The sequence below is a fragment of the Rhinopithecus bieti genome, unplaced genomic scaffold (assembly GCF_001698545.2).
Source record: "Rhinopithecus bieti isolate Rb0 unplaced genomic scaffold, ASM169854v2 scaffold_25748, whole genome shotgun sequence".
NCBI lineage: Eukaryota > Metazoa > Chordata > Mammalia > Primates > Cercopithecidae > Rhinopithecus > Rhinopithecus bieti.
Genome location: NW_016811783.1, coordinates 49,175 through 70,907, shown reverse-complemented (window position 1 = coordinate 70,907; position 21,733 = coordinate 49,175). Strand labels below are relative to the sequence as shown.

The 21,733-nt window shown below is 37.2% G+C and overlaps 1 protein-coding gene across 1 annotated transcript in view; it reads left to right on the top strand.

Annotated features, from left to right (window-relative positions):
* Nucleotides 1–21,733, top strand: part of CYTIP (cytohesin 1 interacting protein) — a 77,910-nt gene that overhangs the window by 22,394 nt on the left and 33,783 nt on the right. The window contains exon 2 of the mRNA XM_017895086.1: nt 19,860–20,107. Coding sequence (XP_017750575.1) covers nt 20,071–20,107 — 37 coding nt within the window. The 5' untranslated portion in view covers nt 19,860–20,070. The remainder of the gene's footprint in view (nt 1–19,859; nt 20,108–21,733) is intronic.

Below are 21,733 nucleotides of genomic sequence, written 5' to 3'. Positions count from 1 at the left end.
AACTGAGCTGACCTAACAGAGGAGGAGAGGTGCTAGCTCATAGGAGAGTAGGATCCAGAGTATAAAATCCCACCAGGGACAATTGCTAGGGGTTGCTAGAAAAAGTGCTTCTGAAATAATCCCCCTGGGGTAACTAGCAGATGTCTCTGAGCTATTTTCTTTGTCCAGGAGGTTTCTGGGAAGTGCCATTTTGATTGTGAATGGAAATCAAGGTGCGGTGCTAGGCCGAGCTTCTGGGGAGCAGGTGCAGTTAAACTGTGCATCCTTTAGGAACCAGTTAACATTTGAAGCCCTTCCCCTTTCTAGTGAAGTTCACCCACATTGTTCAATAGCCTTCCATGGTCTACAGTCATTAGATTCATATGAAGGTAAAACTCGGTAGAAGAAATGAGAGCCAAGTGTGGAGGATGTGTCTTGTTTGCTCTTAGATCTGATGTTAACAAATATCATAGATGCCCATCAGAGCAGGGCCTGAACAACTGGTATCATTGATGTTGGCCCTCTGACATTGAAACTAGGCCTGTCACTCCAGCTGAAGTCTGCTGTTGAAGAACACATCTGAGGCAAGCACAGCAAAGTAGGCTATGCATAAGAGAGGTGTGGAGACAGGATGGAAGGTCATACTCATGGATTTGTTTTGGAACTCATCCTCGTTATGTCTTATTTTGTCTTTCTTATTCCTCTGTATTCTCCACTGTACTGTCCTTCTTACTGCCACACTCAGTTTCCAAGTCAGCTCTCAGCCTGGATATCTCTCCATTCCCTGGATATTGATACGCTTGTTCTCTCCTGGCATCACATCACTTTAACTGATAGCCCGGAATCAGACCAACCTGGCCCCTGGCAATACATCAATCTCCACCGTCACACACATGCATTCCCTTGTAGGTCTTACCTCACAGGGATCTTCATTTGGCCATTCAAGCTCCAAGGGCTCTACTCTCCTTCCCAGTTTGGCCCCAATAATGTTAGAGTGAACAATAGGTAATAATGTGTTTACAAGGGCTTAGAATCAGAGACACTATTGAAAAAGACCTTCTTGTGCTCATATTTAAGTGTATTTGAAAAACATTTATCAGAGGGACAAGGTCTATATTGTGAGCTAAATATTTCCAGCTACTTATAGGAGCTGTCTGCCATGCTACCGACACTACATTCTTCACTCAGGTGGGCATCCATAGCATTGACTAACTCCATTTTCCTTTTAATACAGTTTATGATTATTTTTAGAGTTTAGACTATTCTAAACCATTCCTTTGAACAGGTCCTTAAAGGCCCACCTCCAGCTGCCTCACCATTGCCATCCAAGCACTTCTCCTACTCATAAGATTCAGTGGTAGAGTATGACTTTGTGGTAACCACAGGGTGGCAGTTGCCCGATAGAAGAAGATGAAGCAATTGAAATGAATTTCATGACAGCCTTTTGATGTTCAGGCCAGATTCCCTGATGGGATATTGGTCTGAAGAGATGGTCAGACCCTCCATTTTCTAGTTGAGCTCAAGATGAGTATTTAGTTTGGCTTTCAGAATGATTGTTTTTGGAAAGCTATGAAATGTTGTTACTTATTAACCTTCCATTGCCAATGGCTTCTGTAGTGTGGAATAAAGAAAAAATTAGATTTCCCAATGTGGCAAAGGTTTCCTGAGTTAATTTTTGGGCCTCAGAGGTTGAACACTGTTTGGTAGCACTTGGCTGTAGTGGTAGTAATGAAATTAGGGTCACATAACACAGGAAAATTCTTAGGTTCCCTGCCATCACTGCTTGTGATAGCATCATCCTGGTCCCCAGGATGATTCAGAGTTGCAAGTCCCTCTCCCGTTGCTCCTTATGTCTAGTGGTCACAACTTGCTTATCCCTCTGCAGTGCTTCTTGCTTCTACTCTGTCCATTTCTTATCCACGGACACTAGCACTAGCATAAGCTTTTTTTTTTTTTTTTTTTTTTTTTTTTTTTTTTTTTTTTTTTTTTTTTTGACAGAGTTTCCCTCTGTCTCCCAGGCTAGAGTGCAACAGCACTATCTCGGCTCACTGTGACCTCTGCCTCCCAGGTTCAAGGGATTCTCCTGATTCAGCCTCTGAAGTAGCTGGGATTACAGGCATGTACCTCCACACCCGGCTACTTTTTCTATTTTTAGTAGAGTCGGGGTTTCACCACGTTGGTCAGGCTGGTCTCTGACTCCTCACCTCAAATGATCCACCTGCCTTGCCTCCCAAAGTGCTGGGATTACAAGCGTGAGCCATTCCACCCAGCCTAAAGTACAAGCTTTAACTGACTATTTTTAAGATGGTGGCACTAATTGAACTGGTCTTCAGCTTTCTTCCTTCCAACTATCTTATAAGCCACTGCCTTAGCAATTTTCCTAAAATCCCCACTTAGTAATGCATGCCTTTGCACAAAAAGATTGATAATTGAATCAAGTCCAGTGTATTCATCATAGTAGATAAGAGTCCTCACCCATCCAGCCCCAGTGAGGTGCTTGGTAGTTATGTCTTATGCAGCTGCCCACGTTCCTGCCATACCAGCTTTGTCGCTGATCTCTGATAGTTCTCCCAGTTTTCTCCTCTTGATGACTCTCATTCACATGTGAAATGCTGGTTCTTCCCTGGTACCATTTCTGACCTGAAATTGTGCTGATTCTCTAAATTCATCTTTCACCTTCAAAGGCAATCTCTGCTCCCATCTGAAGAGGAAATGAATTTCTCTGTTGTGTCCTTTGAATGGCTTTGTGCTGTTTTCTGTCTTGTACTCTGTAGAGGTGGGCCTGTTGAATTATTTTGCTAGACTGGAGGCTCGTGCAGGGCAGAGGCTAGGCTTTGCTCGCTTCAGCATCACCTTCTCCCACACGTAGAGCCAGACATGTAGTAGGCCTTTGCTAAATGCTGTTGATTTGAATGGAATATTCGCAGATTCTCTCCAGGAAATGGTTAAGTTTAATCTAGACCATCAACTGAAGTTTTTGTGTCTATAAAATGTGTAAAGCAAATATGATAAAAAAGTAGGGATGATTAATTTGATGTCAAATTATTCTGATCATATTTCCTAAATCAAAAAATCAAAATGTGATTTCATAAAGGATGTTTAAAACATGTAATTGACAAGTGACAATAGAACAATTTCCTCCAAATTGGATATATTAAATTTGATTTCTTTTATATGTTAACACATAACAACTAATGACTCTTATAGATGCAAAAACATGTAGTAATGCCAAAGGTTGTTTACTCAATATGCTGGCATGGGAAGACTTTAAATATTTTGGTATATGTATCTTTTTAGTTTTTTAAAGAAAGCATACTTACATTTGCCTTTATAAAAACTTGTATAAATGTAAGGGGTACAAGTGCAGTTTTGTTACATGGTATATATATATCTTATGCCTTTATTTTCCTCATCTCTTTTTAGAAGTGAGCTCTATCACATGGTACATTTATGAGAAGAGGAACCAGCAATGTTTCTTTCCATCTTCAACTATACTAACATCTGATGTGTAAGCTAGTCTGGGAATTAGGGGCACAGAAAATTGCATATTAAAGTCATACAATTTTTTTTTTTTTTAAGAAAAGCTCTTTCTGTGATTTGTTGCTCCAAATCTTTCTTCTCTTATATTAAAAATTATAATGTTGAGAATTGATTCTCTTTGCACCCGGCAGCAATATTTTAGTAAGCCTCTTTTCAGTTTTGAATAGTTTGTCTTTTTTCCATGAGTACCTTCAGGCCATACATACTTGGCTTTTTAATTTTTTTTTTTTTGTAATGCTATTGTAATGGGCCTGCTGTTCAGTCCCCCCACACACTTAGCTACTTCTTTTGGGTGCTTGGGTGCAGATTTTCCTTTGAAGCCAGTGGGAGCTACATGCACAGATGAAATGTGTGGCGGGAAGGGGACGATTCCCACCTTCTCATCTCTTGGGCTCTTTCATCTCTGTGTGATAATGTTTTCCACTCCTCTATAGATAAGAATCTTTTTGTAAATTTCCTATATTTAACACCAAGACTAAATGCTGTTAAGCAGCATCAGCCATTCTCACCACATCCACTGAGATTAAAAGTGAGTCAGACAATTAGGTTACTCGGGCAGGAACTGTGGCCCCACAAACTGATGATGTTTGATAGTGTCTTCCAGCATGTTCTCTTCTGCAAATGCTAGGATTCAGACTAAGGCAATTTCCATTTTGCCTCCCCCTTTTAAAAACAGAGAGAGAGAATAAGATATATATTTTAATGTAGTCTTGATACTTTCCCTGCTTTTTTAGGGCCAGATGGGTGCTTAATGATACCGCTCAGTTCTTACGTGTGGTCACTGGATTTCATCTAACCCTCTTCCCCAGAGGTCTCGCTTAACACTGAAAAATTTAAAACTTAAGAAAAAGACTATCTTTTTTGTTTCCCCCAAAATGGAGTCTTGCTCTGTCACCCAGGCTGGAGTGCAGTGGTGCGATCTCAGCTCACTGTAGCCTCTGCCTCCTGAGTTGAAGCAATTCTCCTGCCTCAGCCTCTCAAGTAGCTGGGATTACAGGCATGCACCACCGTGCCCAGCTAAGTTTTGTATTTTTAGTAGAGATGGGGTTTTGCCATGTTAGCCAGGCTGGTCTTGAACTCCTGACCTCATGATCAGCCTGCCCTGGCCTCCCAAAGTGCTGGGATTACAGGTGTGAGCCACCGTGCCTGGCCCAGAAGAAGACTATCTACAAATTCCCTTGACAATCCACGGCAATAATGAATGGTCTTTCCTTTCAGGAAAGTGCCACCTTAAGTGATTGCTTGAAGAGAAATAACCGGTTGGTTCTCGTCTGGAGGTCTGAGGAGTGCCAGGTCTGCCGTGTTCTGTACTCCTTTAGATCTTCGAAAGACTCCATAGGCCAGTCCTCGCGCTCACCTGACCATTCCAGACCCTGTAACTGAGGTCTTAGTTTCTTCTTGGTTTCTTTCTCAGAATTATCTTCCAGATCTCTACAACCTAGGAAAGGCTAAAATTGAGGCTTTCTTTACCCTAAAATTATTTCCCACATTTAAATTTCTTCCACACGAAGTAAACTCAGTGGAGGAAGCTTGCTTTTCACCAACCAGCTCCACTCCAGCTCTTTCAGTTCTGAAATTTAAGGATCTGGAAGGGACACTCCAGAGACTTTTTAACTAAAGGAAACTAAACTTTTAACTAAAGGACATTATTTGCTTTTAACTAAAGGAAATTCTTAATTTTAACTAAAGGGAATTCTTAGTTTTCCAACATGTGTGTTTTCATATATGCTTGGGATTGAACACTTGAGGACAAGTGAAAAATGTTCTTTAAATATTCAGATATAAACTACATTTACTATTAAACTAATCTAAAGGACTAGCCTGCACCACCAAGAGTAATTTTGTTTTAGAATAAACAAAACAAAATTTTGTTTGGAATAAATTGCCAACCAGTAATTTACATTTACTAACTTATTTAGGATAATTTTCCATGTGTTCTTCAGCAAACTGAATACTCTGTTACTATGTAAGTTTCCTTGTCTGTAAAATTAAGCAGAGGAAGTAGATTGTCCCAAAGATGTTTTTAACTATAATCATATTTTTTGATTTTGTGATCCTATATAAACTTCAGTGTTTATCCTAGATAAACTTCGGTGTTTTCAGTGTAGATAGAAAGGTGATTAGAAGGGACAGCTGGACAGAAAGACATAACGTACAGTGTTCAAAGTAATTTGGGAGTCAAATTGGATCCTCTCTCTTCCTCTGAGGAAGTGTTTGAATGACTCAGGAAGAGCCTCCAACCTTCTCCCCTCCTGCTACTTTTTCTTCTTTCTCTTCTTTGTCCTTTTGTTTTCCTCTTTGTCCCCCTTATGCTCCTCTATTTTCTTCATTCTTTCTTTTTTTTTTTTTTGAGGCAGGATCTCACTCTGTCACCCAGGCTGGAGTGCAGTGGCATAATCATGGCTATCTGCAGCCTCAACCCTTGGGCTCAAACAATCCTCCCACCTCAGCATCCTGAGTAGCTGGGACTAAAGGCACATGCCACCACACCTGGCTAATTTTTAACATTGTGTAGAGATGGGGTCTCAATATGTTACACTGGCCGGTCTTGAGCTCCTGGAGGCAAGTGATCCTCCTGTCTCAGCCTCCCAAAGTCCTGGGATTACAGGTGTGAGCCACTGTGCCCAGCCAATGTAGTGCATTTTTACTGGTTTGATATATTTATTTTATTTTTCAATGAAAGTCCAGTTACAATGATTAAGCCTATATTCTATCTCCTTTGCTAGCCCATCCCATATAACTAAGCACCAAAGTCGTCTTAGATTTATTTGATTTCAAAGAACAGGAAAAAGGAAATCAGTAGTTAATTTAGTGATGTTTTCTCTTGGACATTTTCCAGGTACCTGAAGAGTGTGTGAAGAGTGATGACCTTTTTTTTTGTTGTTGCTTTCCTATAACTATCTTTTAGTATTGATGTTTTTTTTTTTTTGGTCAGAGAAGATTTCAAACAATTTAGAAAAGGTTTTAAAGTCATTCAGTCTTTAGAAAATTTGTCCTGTTAATACTATGAAATACATCTGTGTATATTCATTTTTGAATTGATGGACAGATGATAGGCAGTAGGCAGCAGGATTCCGTATTAAACAATTCTTGTGTTAGGCTTCAGAAAGCTTAGCAATCTGATCTGTAGTATATGAAAATAAGCTGGAAAAGAGGAAAAACAGATATATGCATGAGAATTTGGTCTCAAGTCAGAAAATAGCAAACAATTACTTTTATTAGAAAATTTTTTTTAAAAGTAAAGCTAGAAAGAAGGAATGTTTGATACCATTACGAACAAATGAGCTAATTATTTTATGTTTTATTGAAAAGTTATCTGTTGTCTTACGCCATGTTGGAAAGTTTAGAGATTAGTTGAAAGGGAATAAGAATGATTAAAAGTTTGGAAGACGAATTTATGAGGAAAAATTTTAAAAAGGCAAAGTTCTAATGATGATCTTCCAGTAAAAGGTAGTGTGGTTTAGTGGGAAAGGCAACAGTTTGGGAAACAGAAGGCCAGTGCCTGGCCGCAGCCACTTCCAGTGACCCCCCTGTGTCAAATTGTCCGTATTTGTCAAATGAGGGCACTGTATTGAGTGATTTTTTAAAAGTCCTCCCAGCTCAAACTTTATAATGGCTTTTTATCTACCAAGAATATAAAACAAAAAGAAGTGTGCAGAGTGTATTGAGTTAGCCCTGTTAAGAAAAAAAAAAAAACAAAAAAATCAAAAAAGATACAGCATTTTAAAGCTAGGGGTGAAACACTCATAGAGTTTTGGGAATTTTATTCCATTTATAATGTTGGCATTTGGGTTCAGTGCTTATCTTTTTTTCTTTTCTTGCACAAAGCCCCATGGGTTTTGCTTATTTTGCAGTTTCAACACAGCTCTAGGAAAGAAAAAAAAAAAAAAAGAAATAAAAATAAAAAATAGAAAATTAATGCAAGTACAATTTCTTCTGGGGAGTCCACTGGTTTCCTCTCAGCTTCCCCTACTTTTCCCAAACCTGGCTTGCATACCAATGTGTTGTGTTTCTTTGCAAATCTTGTTAGAGTTTTGCACAACAACAACAACAACAAAAGTTTAAAAAAGGAATGAGAATTACAAAACTAAATAAAACTGACAGGCTACCAGTACTTAAAAGCAAAATAAGAGCGAATTCCCCTCTGCACCCAAGTCCTTCAGGAACTCATGGAAACAAGTAAATAATTAACTGCTTTCACTTGAAGTATGACAAAGAGGGCCTCTGGGTTTGCTGAGCAAGTACTAGATGGTCTTCAGTTTCCTATGTGGTCCAGAGTTTCCATAACATGATTTCTGCCCTCAGGGAAATCACATTTCAAAAGTGGGGAAAAGGGAAGTATAGACGAAGCTAGCATGGCTCATTTGAAAAATGACAAAAGCTATTTTACCTCTGAGTGTGTCTCTAAACAACTCTGGCATTCCATACAAATACAATTATTTTCTCCCTTGGGTGGTTCACCGGTTTAGGTGGGTTTTTGTTTTCTAGTTGCTTGGGAAAGTGAGTCATGTTTCAAAAGCTAAACCATTAAGCAAAGAATAGCAAGCCATAAGCAAGGGACACAGTGTAGAGTGGAAAAGCTATAATTGTCTGTGCACTTATGAACTATTTAGTATTTAAGAGAAGTTTTACTTTTTGAGAAATTCAAAGGCATAAGTATAATATTATCAGTTTCCAGTAGTTGGAAAACAAATCAAAGTTAATTGTAATGAACACTTGATTGTGGAATCCTTGCACTTTAGAAAGGATTTCAAAAGCATCTATTATAAAACAAAACAAAATCTCCTCTAAAATCCAGCGAATAAACTGACTCGCTATCCAGGGAAAGAGGGGCATCAAGACACTAGCAAAATAAATAAATAAATAAATAAATCATTCTGCTTGTTGTGGGTGTAAAGCTTTGGGTCTCTTTTCCGGGGTGAAGAGAGAAGGAAACATTCCCTATATGGTTATGCATTTGTGTGTATTGTATACATAATTTTTTTGCGAGGTGTTATAAATCAGACAAAAAGAGAAAACGTATTTTACCCAGAGATAGCAATTACTTAGGGGGATAAAATACAGCAGCATAAGAAAGACTAGGAACTATTAACAATCTGCTTATCACCAAATGAAAGTGTTGTCCTACACACTGATTATGGAGTTGAATATCATATCATAGATAGAAGTGACAGATCGATACAATCTGGCTTTTACTTCATTCAGTTTCTTAACTTGTGGCTAGAAGCCAGTGATATGTTTTGCTGTCTTTGTTCCTCCCTCCACACGTGCTCTGGTGAGCAGCTGTTATGTTTTCCTTTCCTTGCTTAGCCATGATCAGTGTACTTTTTTGAGGTCCTAGTAAGAATTTTAATCAGTCCTGGCCAGTAATTACTGTCTCTTTCCAGATGTAAATCTCTTACGCATACTTCATTTTTATTCTTCTCCAGTGTTACGAAGAAGGGTGAAGTTCTGTTACAGAGCTTGTTGTACCATTAGCAGGAAGGGCATAAGTTGCTTTCCTCAGTCCTTCTGTAAAATGGGTGAGGACATCATTTTCTGATACTGCTAATCTAAAACAGAGGTATTTTGGTGATTGCATATGCTTTGGTTTTCCTCCTTCCCTGACCCCAAGAATGTTCAGTCTTTTATTATTTCCACATCGCGCAGTTTCTACCTAGTCCAAAGAAGACAAATTTGTCAGGAACAATAGCTGTTGTATCTCTCAATGCATTCTCAACATGCCCAGTATTCATCTATGAAACTTTTGAGTATTTCACCCAGTGAGAGTATGAAATAGTTTAGAATAAGATTTTTAATTTTGGCCACTTTTGTCTGCTTTGACTTTTTCCATATTATCTCAGAAACCATTATGTGCCATTCAATCAACTGAATTATCTGCTCCAAATATTGTATTTATTTGACTTATATTTATGCAATTTTTACATATCATAGATATATGTAAAATGAGGTTCTTGTCTTAATAGGAGGATGCTATGCAAACAAATAACTGCGATATATGCTGATGTGTCAAGAGCTATGTGAGTACGGCAAAAACTAAATCTTATAGGAGTCCAGGAGTGGTAATGAGACATTTCTGATTGCTTCTATCAGGGAATACTTCAAAGACGAGGTGGCATTTAAACACAGCTCCTAAGTGAAAAAAATTTCAACAAACAAAGATGGGGTGGAGTATATGTTGGTCAAAGGATCCAAAATTTCAGCTGGACAGGAGGAATAAGTTCAACAGACCTACTGAACAACACAATGACTACAGTTAATGGCAACGCATTATATATTTGAAAACTGTCAAAACAGTAGATATTAAGTGTTCTCACCACAGAATAATATGTGTGATAATGCATGTTAATTAGTTTGAATTAGCTATTCCACAATGTATATATATTTTAAAACATCATGCTGTACACCATACATATATACAATTTTGGTTTGTCAATTTAAAAACTAAAAAACAAGGGGGTGAAAAATAGAGATGGGGAGAATGGGGAGGGGGTTTCAGAAAGAGAGCAGTTTAAACAAAGATACAGAGATATGACAATGCTAGATGAATTGTCAGGAGGAAGGCTATCATATCTTGGAGCAGGGAGCCAATATATTTAGACTAAAAGCTAAGACTGGAAAATTAGGTACAAATTAGATTGTAGACGATTTTGAATGCAAGGCTAAGAAGTTTAAATTTAATTCAACATTTATTGAACTTGGGAACTTGGCACTATTAGATAGCAATAGTTTGGTTAGGAAGACCATACATGGGAGACCAGTTGGCATCTATTGTGTTGTGTTGAGGACTGAACTTCGGGCCTCAACTAGGAAGCTGCTGGTGGTCATGGAAGAGAGAGATATCAGACATTCCAGAGGCAGAGGTAACAAAATGGGAAGTCTAATTGAATAGAAAAAGAGAAGTCTGAGACAAATGAGATGGGAGCTGTGTTCCCTACAGGATTGTCCTGGTGAGTCTTATTCTTTCTCTACTCCAATGTGTGCATATCTTGGAGCATGGAGTGGGCTGTGCAAAGTACACTCTTCATTCTGAACGCTCATCTTCTCCAGCTTTACATTTCTGAAATTAGGATATGTCTTACCATCTATGGATATGTTTAATATGGAAATTTTTCTTGAAAGGCAGTTAGTAAATCAATGGTGCATATTTTAATTGATGATACCTTATCATCAAATAAATAAAGTAAAGTGTACATTATTGCTGTGTTTGGGTTTTGCTTTCAAAACAAAGTTATTGTTTTGGGTCTTGTTTTTCAAACAAAATTATTCTATAGTCTTGCAATTAAGCCAAACAGCCAAAATGCATAAAATACATTTAAATATTAAAAACACAGCAAATAATATCCAACAAACACCTACATTGCCCAAAGTAAAGAATTACTGTAAAAATAAGTCAATTGTCAGAGCTTTGGGCAGATTATGAATGTATTCATCAAATATTTACCGACTAGCTCTTAGGAAAAAGCCACTCTTCTAGGTACTAGAGGGACACAGCATAAATGAGAAAAGAATTCTGTCTTGGAGTTGGGGGTGGAGAGGTGGAGCTCCCAAGAAGAAAAGACAGGTATACATAATTTTAACAAGGCAAAATATGATTTATCATAAGATCCCCAAGTTGTTCTTTGGATTATTTGAAGAGGGGATGCTCATGTTTGCTTGGGAATATCAGACGAGACTTCAGGGAAGATGTGGCATTTAAGTTGGGCCAGGAGAGTGGGGAGAATTTCTGTAGATAGAGGTCAGAACCTGAAAAGGATCATGTGTGTTCAGGGAACATAGCAGTCCAGAGTAGTTGGAGTGCAAACCATAAGCAATAACAGTGATAACTGTAGGAAGCATTTGCTGAGCAATTACTATGTGCCAGGCACTGTTGTGTTTCACTTGGTGATATGCGGTGTTATTGGTCCCATTTTGTAGACGAGGACACAGAAGCACAGTTAAATAACTTGTGCAAGGGGCTAAGAGCCCAAGCATCACCAGTAGGCTTTACTTCTTTTGCAGGCAGGACGTATGTAAGAGCATGCACACAATGATGTTCAGCTATAAAGAATGCTGAACACAGGTCAGGGGAGGTGTTGCAAACTTATGTTAAAGGTTAAAGAGTTTGGAGTTTATTCTGTAGCTGAAGTGACAACCTTCTCTAGATTTGAAACACTATGTCACTACCATCATGGTGTGAATAGTAGAATTGAACCATAATGGTCTTTAGTAATATGGTACCAGGGAAGTATAGAATTGAACCATAATGGTCTTAAGCAATATGGTACCAGGGAAGTGTAGATTGTGTGTCAAATTCTAGCATCTTTCAGGGGATATTTAAACTCTTAAATTCTCATAAGACTTTGCATTCTCAAAGATCTTTTCTATTGCCTATGTCATTTATTTTGATTCTCATAATGATGTGGCATTTCTTCCTGTATTGGTTATAAGGGGAAATGTACCCCAAACTGGCACTGGTTGTCTCAAAGCTCTATGGCTGACAGGTAGTGGAGCCAGGGAAAGAAACAAGGTATCTGGAGCCTAGATAATTGCTACTGTCTTCTGCTTAGTCCTTGGCGCTTTCTTCTTTTTACCGGTTTTGTCTCAACAATCCTCCTTTTTACAATCAGAGGTGTAAATAAGCATGCATATGACAATTGATAGGTTTGCTTGACACTGGAAGTCAGTTCTCTTAAGTAGGAGATAGTATTCTTACCAAGAAAGAGAAGTGGACCATTCTCTGGTTGACATTAGCAGAAGCAGGAGGTCGGGTGTTTGCCCAGTAGCTTCTGTACATTTCCATTGATGAGTAGGGAGCAGTCCTAGCTGGCTACCTCTGGAAGCTCAGTGTCTGGGCTTCATGGCAATTTCACTAGGCTTCTGTTTCAGGAACTAGGCCAACTGTCCAACTCCCTTGGGCTAAATCATTCATTTCACAACCTCTTCCCTGTCTCAGCTTATTAGTAAAATAAGATGTTCACAGTGCTTGGCTAAAGAACAAGTGTCACTCTTTCTCAATTAAACATGATTTTTTTTTTTGCCATATATTTGTTTGTAAAATTTCAATGCTTATTTCAAAGATCTTTCACTCTGTTTTGAGTCAATATCCAGGCAAAGGAGGTACTGGGTAGTTATCCATTCTTGGGGTAGACAGCACATTCCACTTTTAATATGGTCTTAAATATCTCTAAATGTAAGAAAGAATGGATAGCATATAAATTTCCTAGGACTGCCGTAACAAATTACCACAAACTTAGTGGCTTAAAGCAACGAAAATTTATTTTCTTATGGTTCTAGAGGTTAGAAGTTAGAAATGGAGGTGTCACCAGGGCATGCTTCCTCTGAGACTCTGCACAGAAGCCTTTATTACCTCTTCTCTGCTTCTAGTGGTGGCTGTCAATTCTTGGTGCTCTTTGACTTGCAGCTACAAAATTTACAATCCCAAATCTGCCTTGGTCATCACATGGGATTCTTCTGGTGTGTCCATCTTCACATGGTATTTCAATCTCTATAGGACACCAGTCATATTGGATTAGAGCCCACCCTAGTGACTTCACCTTAAAAAAGACCCTATTTCTAAGTTAGGTTACTCTTACAGGCACCAAGGGCAAGGATGTCAATATATCGTTTTAGGGGAACACAATTCAGTCCACAAAAGATAGAACCAATAATTGACAATCTTCCTTTTATTATGGTTAGTTATATACTCGTCATATCACTTTCTCATGATTGTAAATTTCTTAGGTATATGAGCTGAGCTCTAATAGAAGAAATACTTTGATCCTCTTTGGTAAATCCATAGTATTGTTAGAATTATTGTTTTAATTGTGATCATACAAAACTTTTTTAGTCAGTCTCTATCTTCCCTACTGGATTTTTTTTCTCCATGAGGGCAGGGATCTGGCTCATTTTTATGTTCTCACGGGATTAGCAGTTAACAGGAGACAGTATTGCAGAGTGGCTAACCTTGTCATGTTTGGAAAATAATGATATACATTCTAATTCTGGCTGTTCTGGGTCTTAGCTGTTAACCTTAGGCAAGTGTGTTGGCTTCAGAATCCTCATCTGAAAAGAATGATAAATATCATATTCTTCTTATGGTTTGTATGAAATTAGACACATTTTGCATATTGCCTAACTATTATTATAATTATATACTCAGTAAGTGCTTGCAGAATTGAATTCAAGGAGGCCAAACAGTCTAGTCATAGTTCTGCCATGAAATTACTCTATTTCTTTGGGCAAGACTGCCATCTTTTCTGAGCCTTAGTTTGTTTACCTGCAAACTAAGGGAGTAGATGAGATGATTTTAAGATCCCTTCCAGTCTGTAAATTCAGCTAGTGTCTTCTTATGACTTCAAGAATACATATACACATACACATATACACATACGTATATACATATGTATATATATACACATACATATACATAAATAAATATATGTGCTCTCTCCCTCTACATATATATATATATATGTATATATGTGTGTATATATATATACGCAGTCACTCCTCTGTATCCATGGGTTCCACATCTGTGGATTCAATCAATAATGGATTGAAAATATTAGAAAATAAAAGTGGATGGTTGTAGTTGTATTGAACATGTACAGACTTTATTTTCTTGTTATTATTTCCTAAACAAAAAAACTATTTACATAGCATTTACATTGTATTAGGTATTATAAGTAATCTAGAGAGGATCTGAAGTATATGGGAGGATATGCATAGATTATATGCAAGTACTACATTATTTTATATAAGGGACTTGAGCATGTGTGGGTTTTGGTATCTGCAAGGATCTTGGAACCAATCCCCCACAGATATTGAGGGATGACTAGAGATATACAGATGGAGAGAGAGAGAGAGAAAAAAAAAGAGAAATGTATATATATATTTGATATATATAGTAAACCAATATATACTCAATTCTATTCTTTATTGAGGAGTCTAACAAATAGTATGGATTTATTAGAGGGCTATATTGTTATTGGTTTCTCTCCTGTGCTTACTACCCTGCACTGTATGTATTTGACTGATTATGTCAATTAAATAAAATTTGAGAAATATTTATGGCTGCCTATTTTAAGTCAGGCTCTGTGCTAGGTTATGGGCACCCAAAAATGACTGGTATACTATTCCCTGTGTTACATTTGAATCTCAAAGCAATTGAGATTTCATATCATTTTTTACAACTTGTAAACAGGCAGGAAAAGAAATAAAATAGAGGATTCTGGTTTTCTAAGAAGTTACCTTATTGCTCTTCTGTAATTCCTTCTGCTACACACGCACACACATACACACACACATACATAACCTTCTAGACTCTGAAAACAAAAGTGGAGAAGGTGAGGAACATTGCAGCTGTTGCTTCCTGCTGACCTTTCTCTGCTGATCCACTTACCATTCTCAAAGACATTCTCTACCACCCTATAGGTGGCAGAGCTAATCCAGGCAGTTCCAGATGGTAAGCAGATTGGAGGAGGGTCTATTTGGGGAACACTAAGGTGAAAGTTCTCCCTGGAGCTCGTCCATCCACATCTGGATGTGGCTTATCACCTTTATTCAATGGGTTGAGTTGGGACCTCCCTAGTCGGTAATATTTGAACTGGGATTTGGAGAAAGAGAGAGAAGACAAATGAAGCAGGCCAAGGGGAACAGTGTTTTGGGCAGAAGAAGCAGTGAGTGCAAAAGCCCTCAGGAGGAATTGCTTCCTCCCAGAGGAACAGAGGGAAGGCCAGCGTGACCAGGGTAATATGAAGTGGTAGGATCTGCCAGAACATGCAGGACCTTGCAGGATAGGGTAAGGAGTTTGGATTTTATTCAAAGCCCCGGGGAAAATCACCTAGATTTCATGTGGGTGTTTTGTTGTTCCAAGTATTACACAAAATTCCAGTCCCCAAACAGGTTTCTTGCTTTCTAAGAAGTTACTTTCTACAGCCCTGAAGCCCTTGCCGATTCTGTGGGGCTGCCTGCCCACACCCATTGGGCAAGAGTGAAGATTAAGTAAAAGCCAAGCACTGAGTGTGACGCAGGATGCTAGGTAAGGGAAGAGGAAGGAACTCTGTCACTTATTTACCTTGAATTTTGATAAAAGATTTGGATTTTGAAATGGAACTGTGTATGTGGTAGAGAAAGGTAGGGGTAATAAGTGACTTTGACACTAGACAACTGCCACTTTAGAAAGAGTGGATTTCAAACGAACACACCAATGCCCTTTACCACCATAAAAATTAATGGCTCCTCTCTGCTGCTATATTATTTTGTGGAGACTTCAGTAGATCTTTTTGAGGAGGAAAAAAAGATAAAGAAATATGAAAGAATTGCCTCAAAGAATGAAAACAAAATCACATTAAACAAAATAAAATCTTAGCCTGTAAACAAACACCAAACAGCCAGTGGATAAACCAATAATTCTCATTGGTAAGCATAAACAGAAGTATGAGGACCTTTAAAACCGTAAGACATTATGAACTATATGTGATTGGTTTTTTAAAATTCTTTTGAATTGTTGATATTTTAAAGTTGACCAAATAATATATGAATGCATACTTACTATAAAAGATTCAAGCCATATATGGCATACACTTTGAACTTTCCTCCCCATCTTCTCCCACAATGGTTCAAGAAGTAACCACTCTTCTAATTAACAGGCTGGTATATATTTTTCTAGTCTTTTATGTCTATACATGTTAGTGTACGTATACGTATGTGAACTTTAAGAAAAAAGTATAAATGGGATCACTCCATACCTATTATTCCACCTTTTTCTCTACTTTGTCTTAAAATCTTTATCAGCATGTTAATGTTTGTTGTATGCTTTTAATGGGTGCAAAGTATTCCATTGAATTAAATTACCATAAATTATCTCACCAGTTTCCTATTAATGTAAATTTAAAACTCCGGTTTTTTGCAATCACAAACAACGCCATAAGAACCATTCTTGAATTGTTTTTTGCACATACGGAAGTATTTCCATAGGATCAATTCTCTCTCTCTCTCTCTTTTTTTTTTTTTCTTGAGACAGGGTCTTGCTCCATCACCCAGGCTGGAGTGCAGTGGCTCCAGCATGGCTCACTGCAACCTCTGCCTCCTGGGTCCAAGCCATTCTCCTGCCTCAGCCACTGGAGTAGCTGGGATTACAGGCACCTGCCACCACGCCTGGCTAATTTTTGTATTTTTAGTGGAAATGGATTTCACCATGTTGGCAAAGCTGGTCTCGAACTCGTGACCTCATGTGATCCACCTCAGCTTCCCAAAGTGTGGGATTACAGGCGTAACCCCTGCAGCCGGCACTAAGGGTCAATTCTTAAAAGAAGATTCACTGCCATTAACTGTCAAAAGTGTAACACATAACATGTTGCACATTTAAAATTTTGATACTATCAAATTACCCCACTGTTATTATGTCTTTATTGATTTGTAGTCCTACCGAAAGAGTTTAAGTGCTCACTTACTTGCAATTTTGCCAATACTGGACATCACTAACTTTTATTATTTTGTTTATTTGGTGGGCAAAAGGAGCATCTATTTCAATTTTTGCTTTCCTGATTACTAATTAGGGTGAGTTCCTTTAATAAATCTATCAACAATTTGTATTTCAATTGTAAATTATCTGTTCATAGCTTTTGCTATTTAAAATACTTTGTTGAGAAGTATAATTTTAAACACTCTATTACAACCATTAAACAATTGTCTGTCACAAATAATTTCTTGCTATCTTTCACTTAGTTTTCACCTATGAACATTAAAGCTTTCATTGAACAGAAGCTTTTCATCTTTACATAGCTAATGCTTTCTGGGCTCTTATGTATTGTTAGGAAAATCATTCCAACCTAATTATATTAAATATTCTATATTTTCTGCTATTCTTTTATAGATTTTAAATTATTTTTACCTTTTTAACTCCTTAAGCTACCTGGAAATTGCTATCATATTATCATACAAAGCTAAGATTTAATTTTTTTCAAATGGGTTCCAGTCTTATTTATTGGAAGATATATTATTTTCCTAGTACACTGGAATAACTTCATGGAAATATAAATTCTTACATGTGCATGGGTATGTTTGGGGAATCTCTATTCTTTGATAATATTATATTTATAGACATTCTTTTTATTGACCTTTTCCGTTTGACAATACAGTTCTAACCCATATAACATTAAAGATAGTTTTCCCAATGCCCATCCTTACCTCCATCTCTTACCTCTTTTATTTTCAGATTTTTCTAGTGCACTTTCTCTTTCAGATGAGTGTAAGAATGTGTGTCAAATTTTATAAACAGACAAGCAAGCAAACAAACAAAACCTATAGAGATTTTGACTTGCAGTGAACTATTTTAGAAGATTTGAGGATAATAAATGTCTTTACAAGATGGGCTCTTCTCATACGAGAACATGGCATGCCTTTTCCTTAGTCTGGACTCGAGAATTTTCTTCATAACATCTTAAAAATGTTTGCTAAGTTCATTTCTGTTTTATGACTTTTTGGCTATTTTGATGTGTCTTTCTCCCATTCTTACAAGTTCTTTTGTAATAAGAAATTATTATAATATAATATATTAACAAATATATAACATAATAACTGCTACTGTATAAGAAACTTGTTTCTTTATATTTGTATGTTGTCTTTTGAATGATGTATTTCAGAAAAATTCTTACCAGGTTTTCGTTCTTCATGAATTGTCCTGGATAATCTAGTTATGAAGCCATATAATCAACAAACTTGACAGTTTTGTTGTGTTTCTTTATAAATTCTATACCTTTTATTTGTGATATACTGCACAAGTGTGAAGAGTGATGATGGTTATGGTCATCGTGGTCTTCCTTCTTACAATAATGAAAAAATTTACATTTCAATATTAAGGTTAATGTTGGGTGGGTAGTTCTGGTAGATACTCTTCATTATGTTAAGGTATTTTTCCTTCTATCCCCAGCTTACTTGGAATTTTTAAAAGCAAAATCAATCTTAATAGCTTCGACATCTATTACATTGAATTTAATTTCTTTTAATGCAAAAATTTAGTGATTTTATTTTGTTGCCTAAGGTCATGCTCTTTGACTCAAATAGATTTGAATGAACTCATTTCAATAAACTATTCCTACAGGGTGCGGTGACTCAGGCCTGTAATCCCAGCACTTTGGGAGGCCGAGGCGGGTGGATCACAAGGTCAGGAGATCGAGACCATCCTGGCTAACACGGTGAAACCCCGTCCCTACTAAAAAAAAAAAAAAAAAAAAAAAAAAAAAAATGAGCCGGGCGTAGTGGCAGGCGCCTGTAGTCCCAGCTACTCGGGAGGCTGAGGCAGGAGAATGGCGTGAACCCGGGAGGCGGAGCTTGCAGTGAGCCGAGGTCGCGCCCCTTTACCCTAGCCTGAGCAACAGAGCGAGACTCCTTCTCAAAAAATAAATGCATAAATAAATAAAATAAATTATTCCTATATTCAAATAGAAACAGCCCTCTTCACTGAAGCCAATTTCTATTGGGTGTGGCTAATATAATTCATTTATTTCATGGTTGTTATGGCAGCAAGATAAAGATATATATGCATCAGGTTAAAAATAAAACTAAATGAAAATTATCTATCTATCTCTCTATATAGACAGGTAGATTTCCATATGCCTCTATATCTTGATCTTGACATTTATACTTGATTGGACATATTCTTAAATATTTTATTAATCAAGTAACTTAAAAATAAAAATAGATACTTTTTTAAAAAATACAATAGTCCTCAAAGAAGGAAAATACTCCTGGTAGTAAGTAGTCAACCAATCATATATTTCACTTAAAGCCTTAATCTTTCTTGGAAAGGCATCTTTATATTATAGGACAATTGCCTTAGTACAGAAATGTTGTTCATTCCAGTTGAGTTAAACCCTCTCTACCTTTGCTTAATAGGTTAATGAACAAAAGTATTCGTATTGGAATGATTCTTAAGCAAATCCCAGAATTAGGGTTCGCCTTTAATAACCTACTTTAAATCTATTGGTTATCCTGGTTACTTTGTGTTTCTTTTTAAAGGGATTTTTACTGTTAGGGCTTTATCTCTCCAAAAAAGTGATAGTCTGTAGAAATTGCAGAACTCATTAGGGGCTGACACTTTTTTTTTTTTTTTTTTTTTAACAGAGGGATCCAATAGTCTACCGTTCTTCATACTCTATATGAAGAATCTTTTCTGTTTTCTATAAGCCTGTATTTTCATTCAGTTTTATTTTTTAAACTGATTAAATAGTGTGGCATGAATGGGAACACAATATAAAGCAAAGCAATTACGACTACTGTGGTTGATGGCAGCACTGAAAATCTCAGAATCCCCTCTCATGCCTTTTTCTTTGTCCTCTTCTTCCCTTTTTTCCCAGGACATTCAAAGGATCTTACATTTTCATGAGTACAGTTTTAAAATCATTGCATAGACTACCTCTTAAGACTCAAAACAACCCTGATGCATTCACAGAGCATTTTGTATAGATATATGGATAAGTCCACAGGAGAAGCTGCCTTTTAAATCCCACGCACATCCTGACTGCTTCCAAGAGGCCCCAGTACTACCTTCAGCATGGACCCTTCAACATGGAGCCGTCTCTGCCATATGCCCAACATGTTCAAGGTACTCCCACTAAACCTGAAATAAGCAAATGGAATTTTAAAAAATGCAATTAATGATGTTTCTACATGATAAGTGCACCAAATGAATGTGTCTACTTTTACATCTATAAGAATGTTGACATTATCTTACTGAGTTATTTCATGAAACACTGATCAAGATAATCTATTTAAAGCCCAAATTGAATTTAGTGGCTTAATCCCTTGAATGATATTGCAATCTACCCACAGCTTCATGATTTGATTGAATTAAACTTGAATAAATCAGAAAATTGTTTCCTTGCACTTGTATTAAAAACATAATAGATTTGATGTATTGCTAGCTATTATTTATATTAGGTTTAAAATTTTTCTTTGTGCTGTTTTAAATATGCATGTCACAACTCTAAGCCAATATTTGGCTTATATCACACTAAGATTTCTAACATAGGGTCTTTATGACCTTTATTTCTGTTATTTTCCTTTCCTGAGCTGCCTGTTTTTCAGGGCTTGTCCTAGTTACAGATTTTTAGTTTATCCTTTTCTGAAGAAGGCTATTACTCTCCGGGGAGTAGTGTTCATAATCCCAGTGATCCACACTGAGTTGGATGAGGACATCTGTCTACCCAACTCCAACATTCAAATAAGGTGATACACAGGACAGAGCAGTTTTCACTGGATCCTCATATATGAGAGTGACTTTACTAAATTAAATTTACCTTATATAAATTCAAAGACACAACATTCAAATATTGTCTATGTGACTTTAACCCATCTCCTACATCAGTCCAGAGACCCAAATAAAAACTTCCCTTCCAAATGAAGGCAAAAGGCCAAAATAAAACAAATTAGCAAACCAAACCAGAACAAAACAAAATCCTATGATGTTCCAGGAAGCCAAATAAAATCTTCTTGTGCAAATAAAGGCAAACTGCAAAATAAAACAAACAAAACTCAACAACTATCTTAAGATCAGAAAGGCATAGAGGAAGTCTCATTCTTTAAGCAACCAGTTACTCTTCTTTTGTGTCTTACAATAATCCAGAAATTTCAGACATTGCCTCTGATGATGATTTTCAAACACATCTTGATTTTCGATGGTAAGAAATTCACATGTATTGTAGCCTTTAGACTTCTCCAGGGTGAGCAAGGGCATCCTTGCTGCACATAGAGGCACTTGGTAATGAATAGGGCTATTCATATAGAATTTATGTCATTTCCTTTTTTAGCTTTTCCTTTTGAAGCCTTGTTACTTAAAACAAAATTCAGTAGATATAGCTTACTTTATACCATGTGCTATTCATGGGCTATTCTGTCTATTTTTCCCTGCAAATTTTTGTTTTAGATATGTGAACACTAAGGTTTAGGGAGTGTATTAGTTCAAGCCACCATAACCAATACCATAGCATAAAAAATACCATAGACTGCATGGCTTTAAACAATAGAAATTTATTTTCTCACAGTTTTAGATGCTGGGAAGCCCAAGCTGAGGTGCTGGCAGATTCAATTTCTGGTGAGGGCTCTCTTCCTGACCTGCAGGAGGCTACCTTCGTACTGTGTCCTCATTTGGTGGAGAGAGAGCCCTCTGCCACCTCTTTCTATGAGGGCACTAATCTTATCAGATCTCAGCCTTACCCTTATGACTTCATTT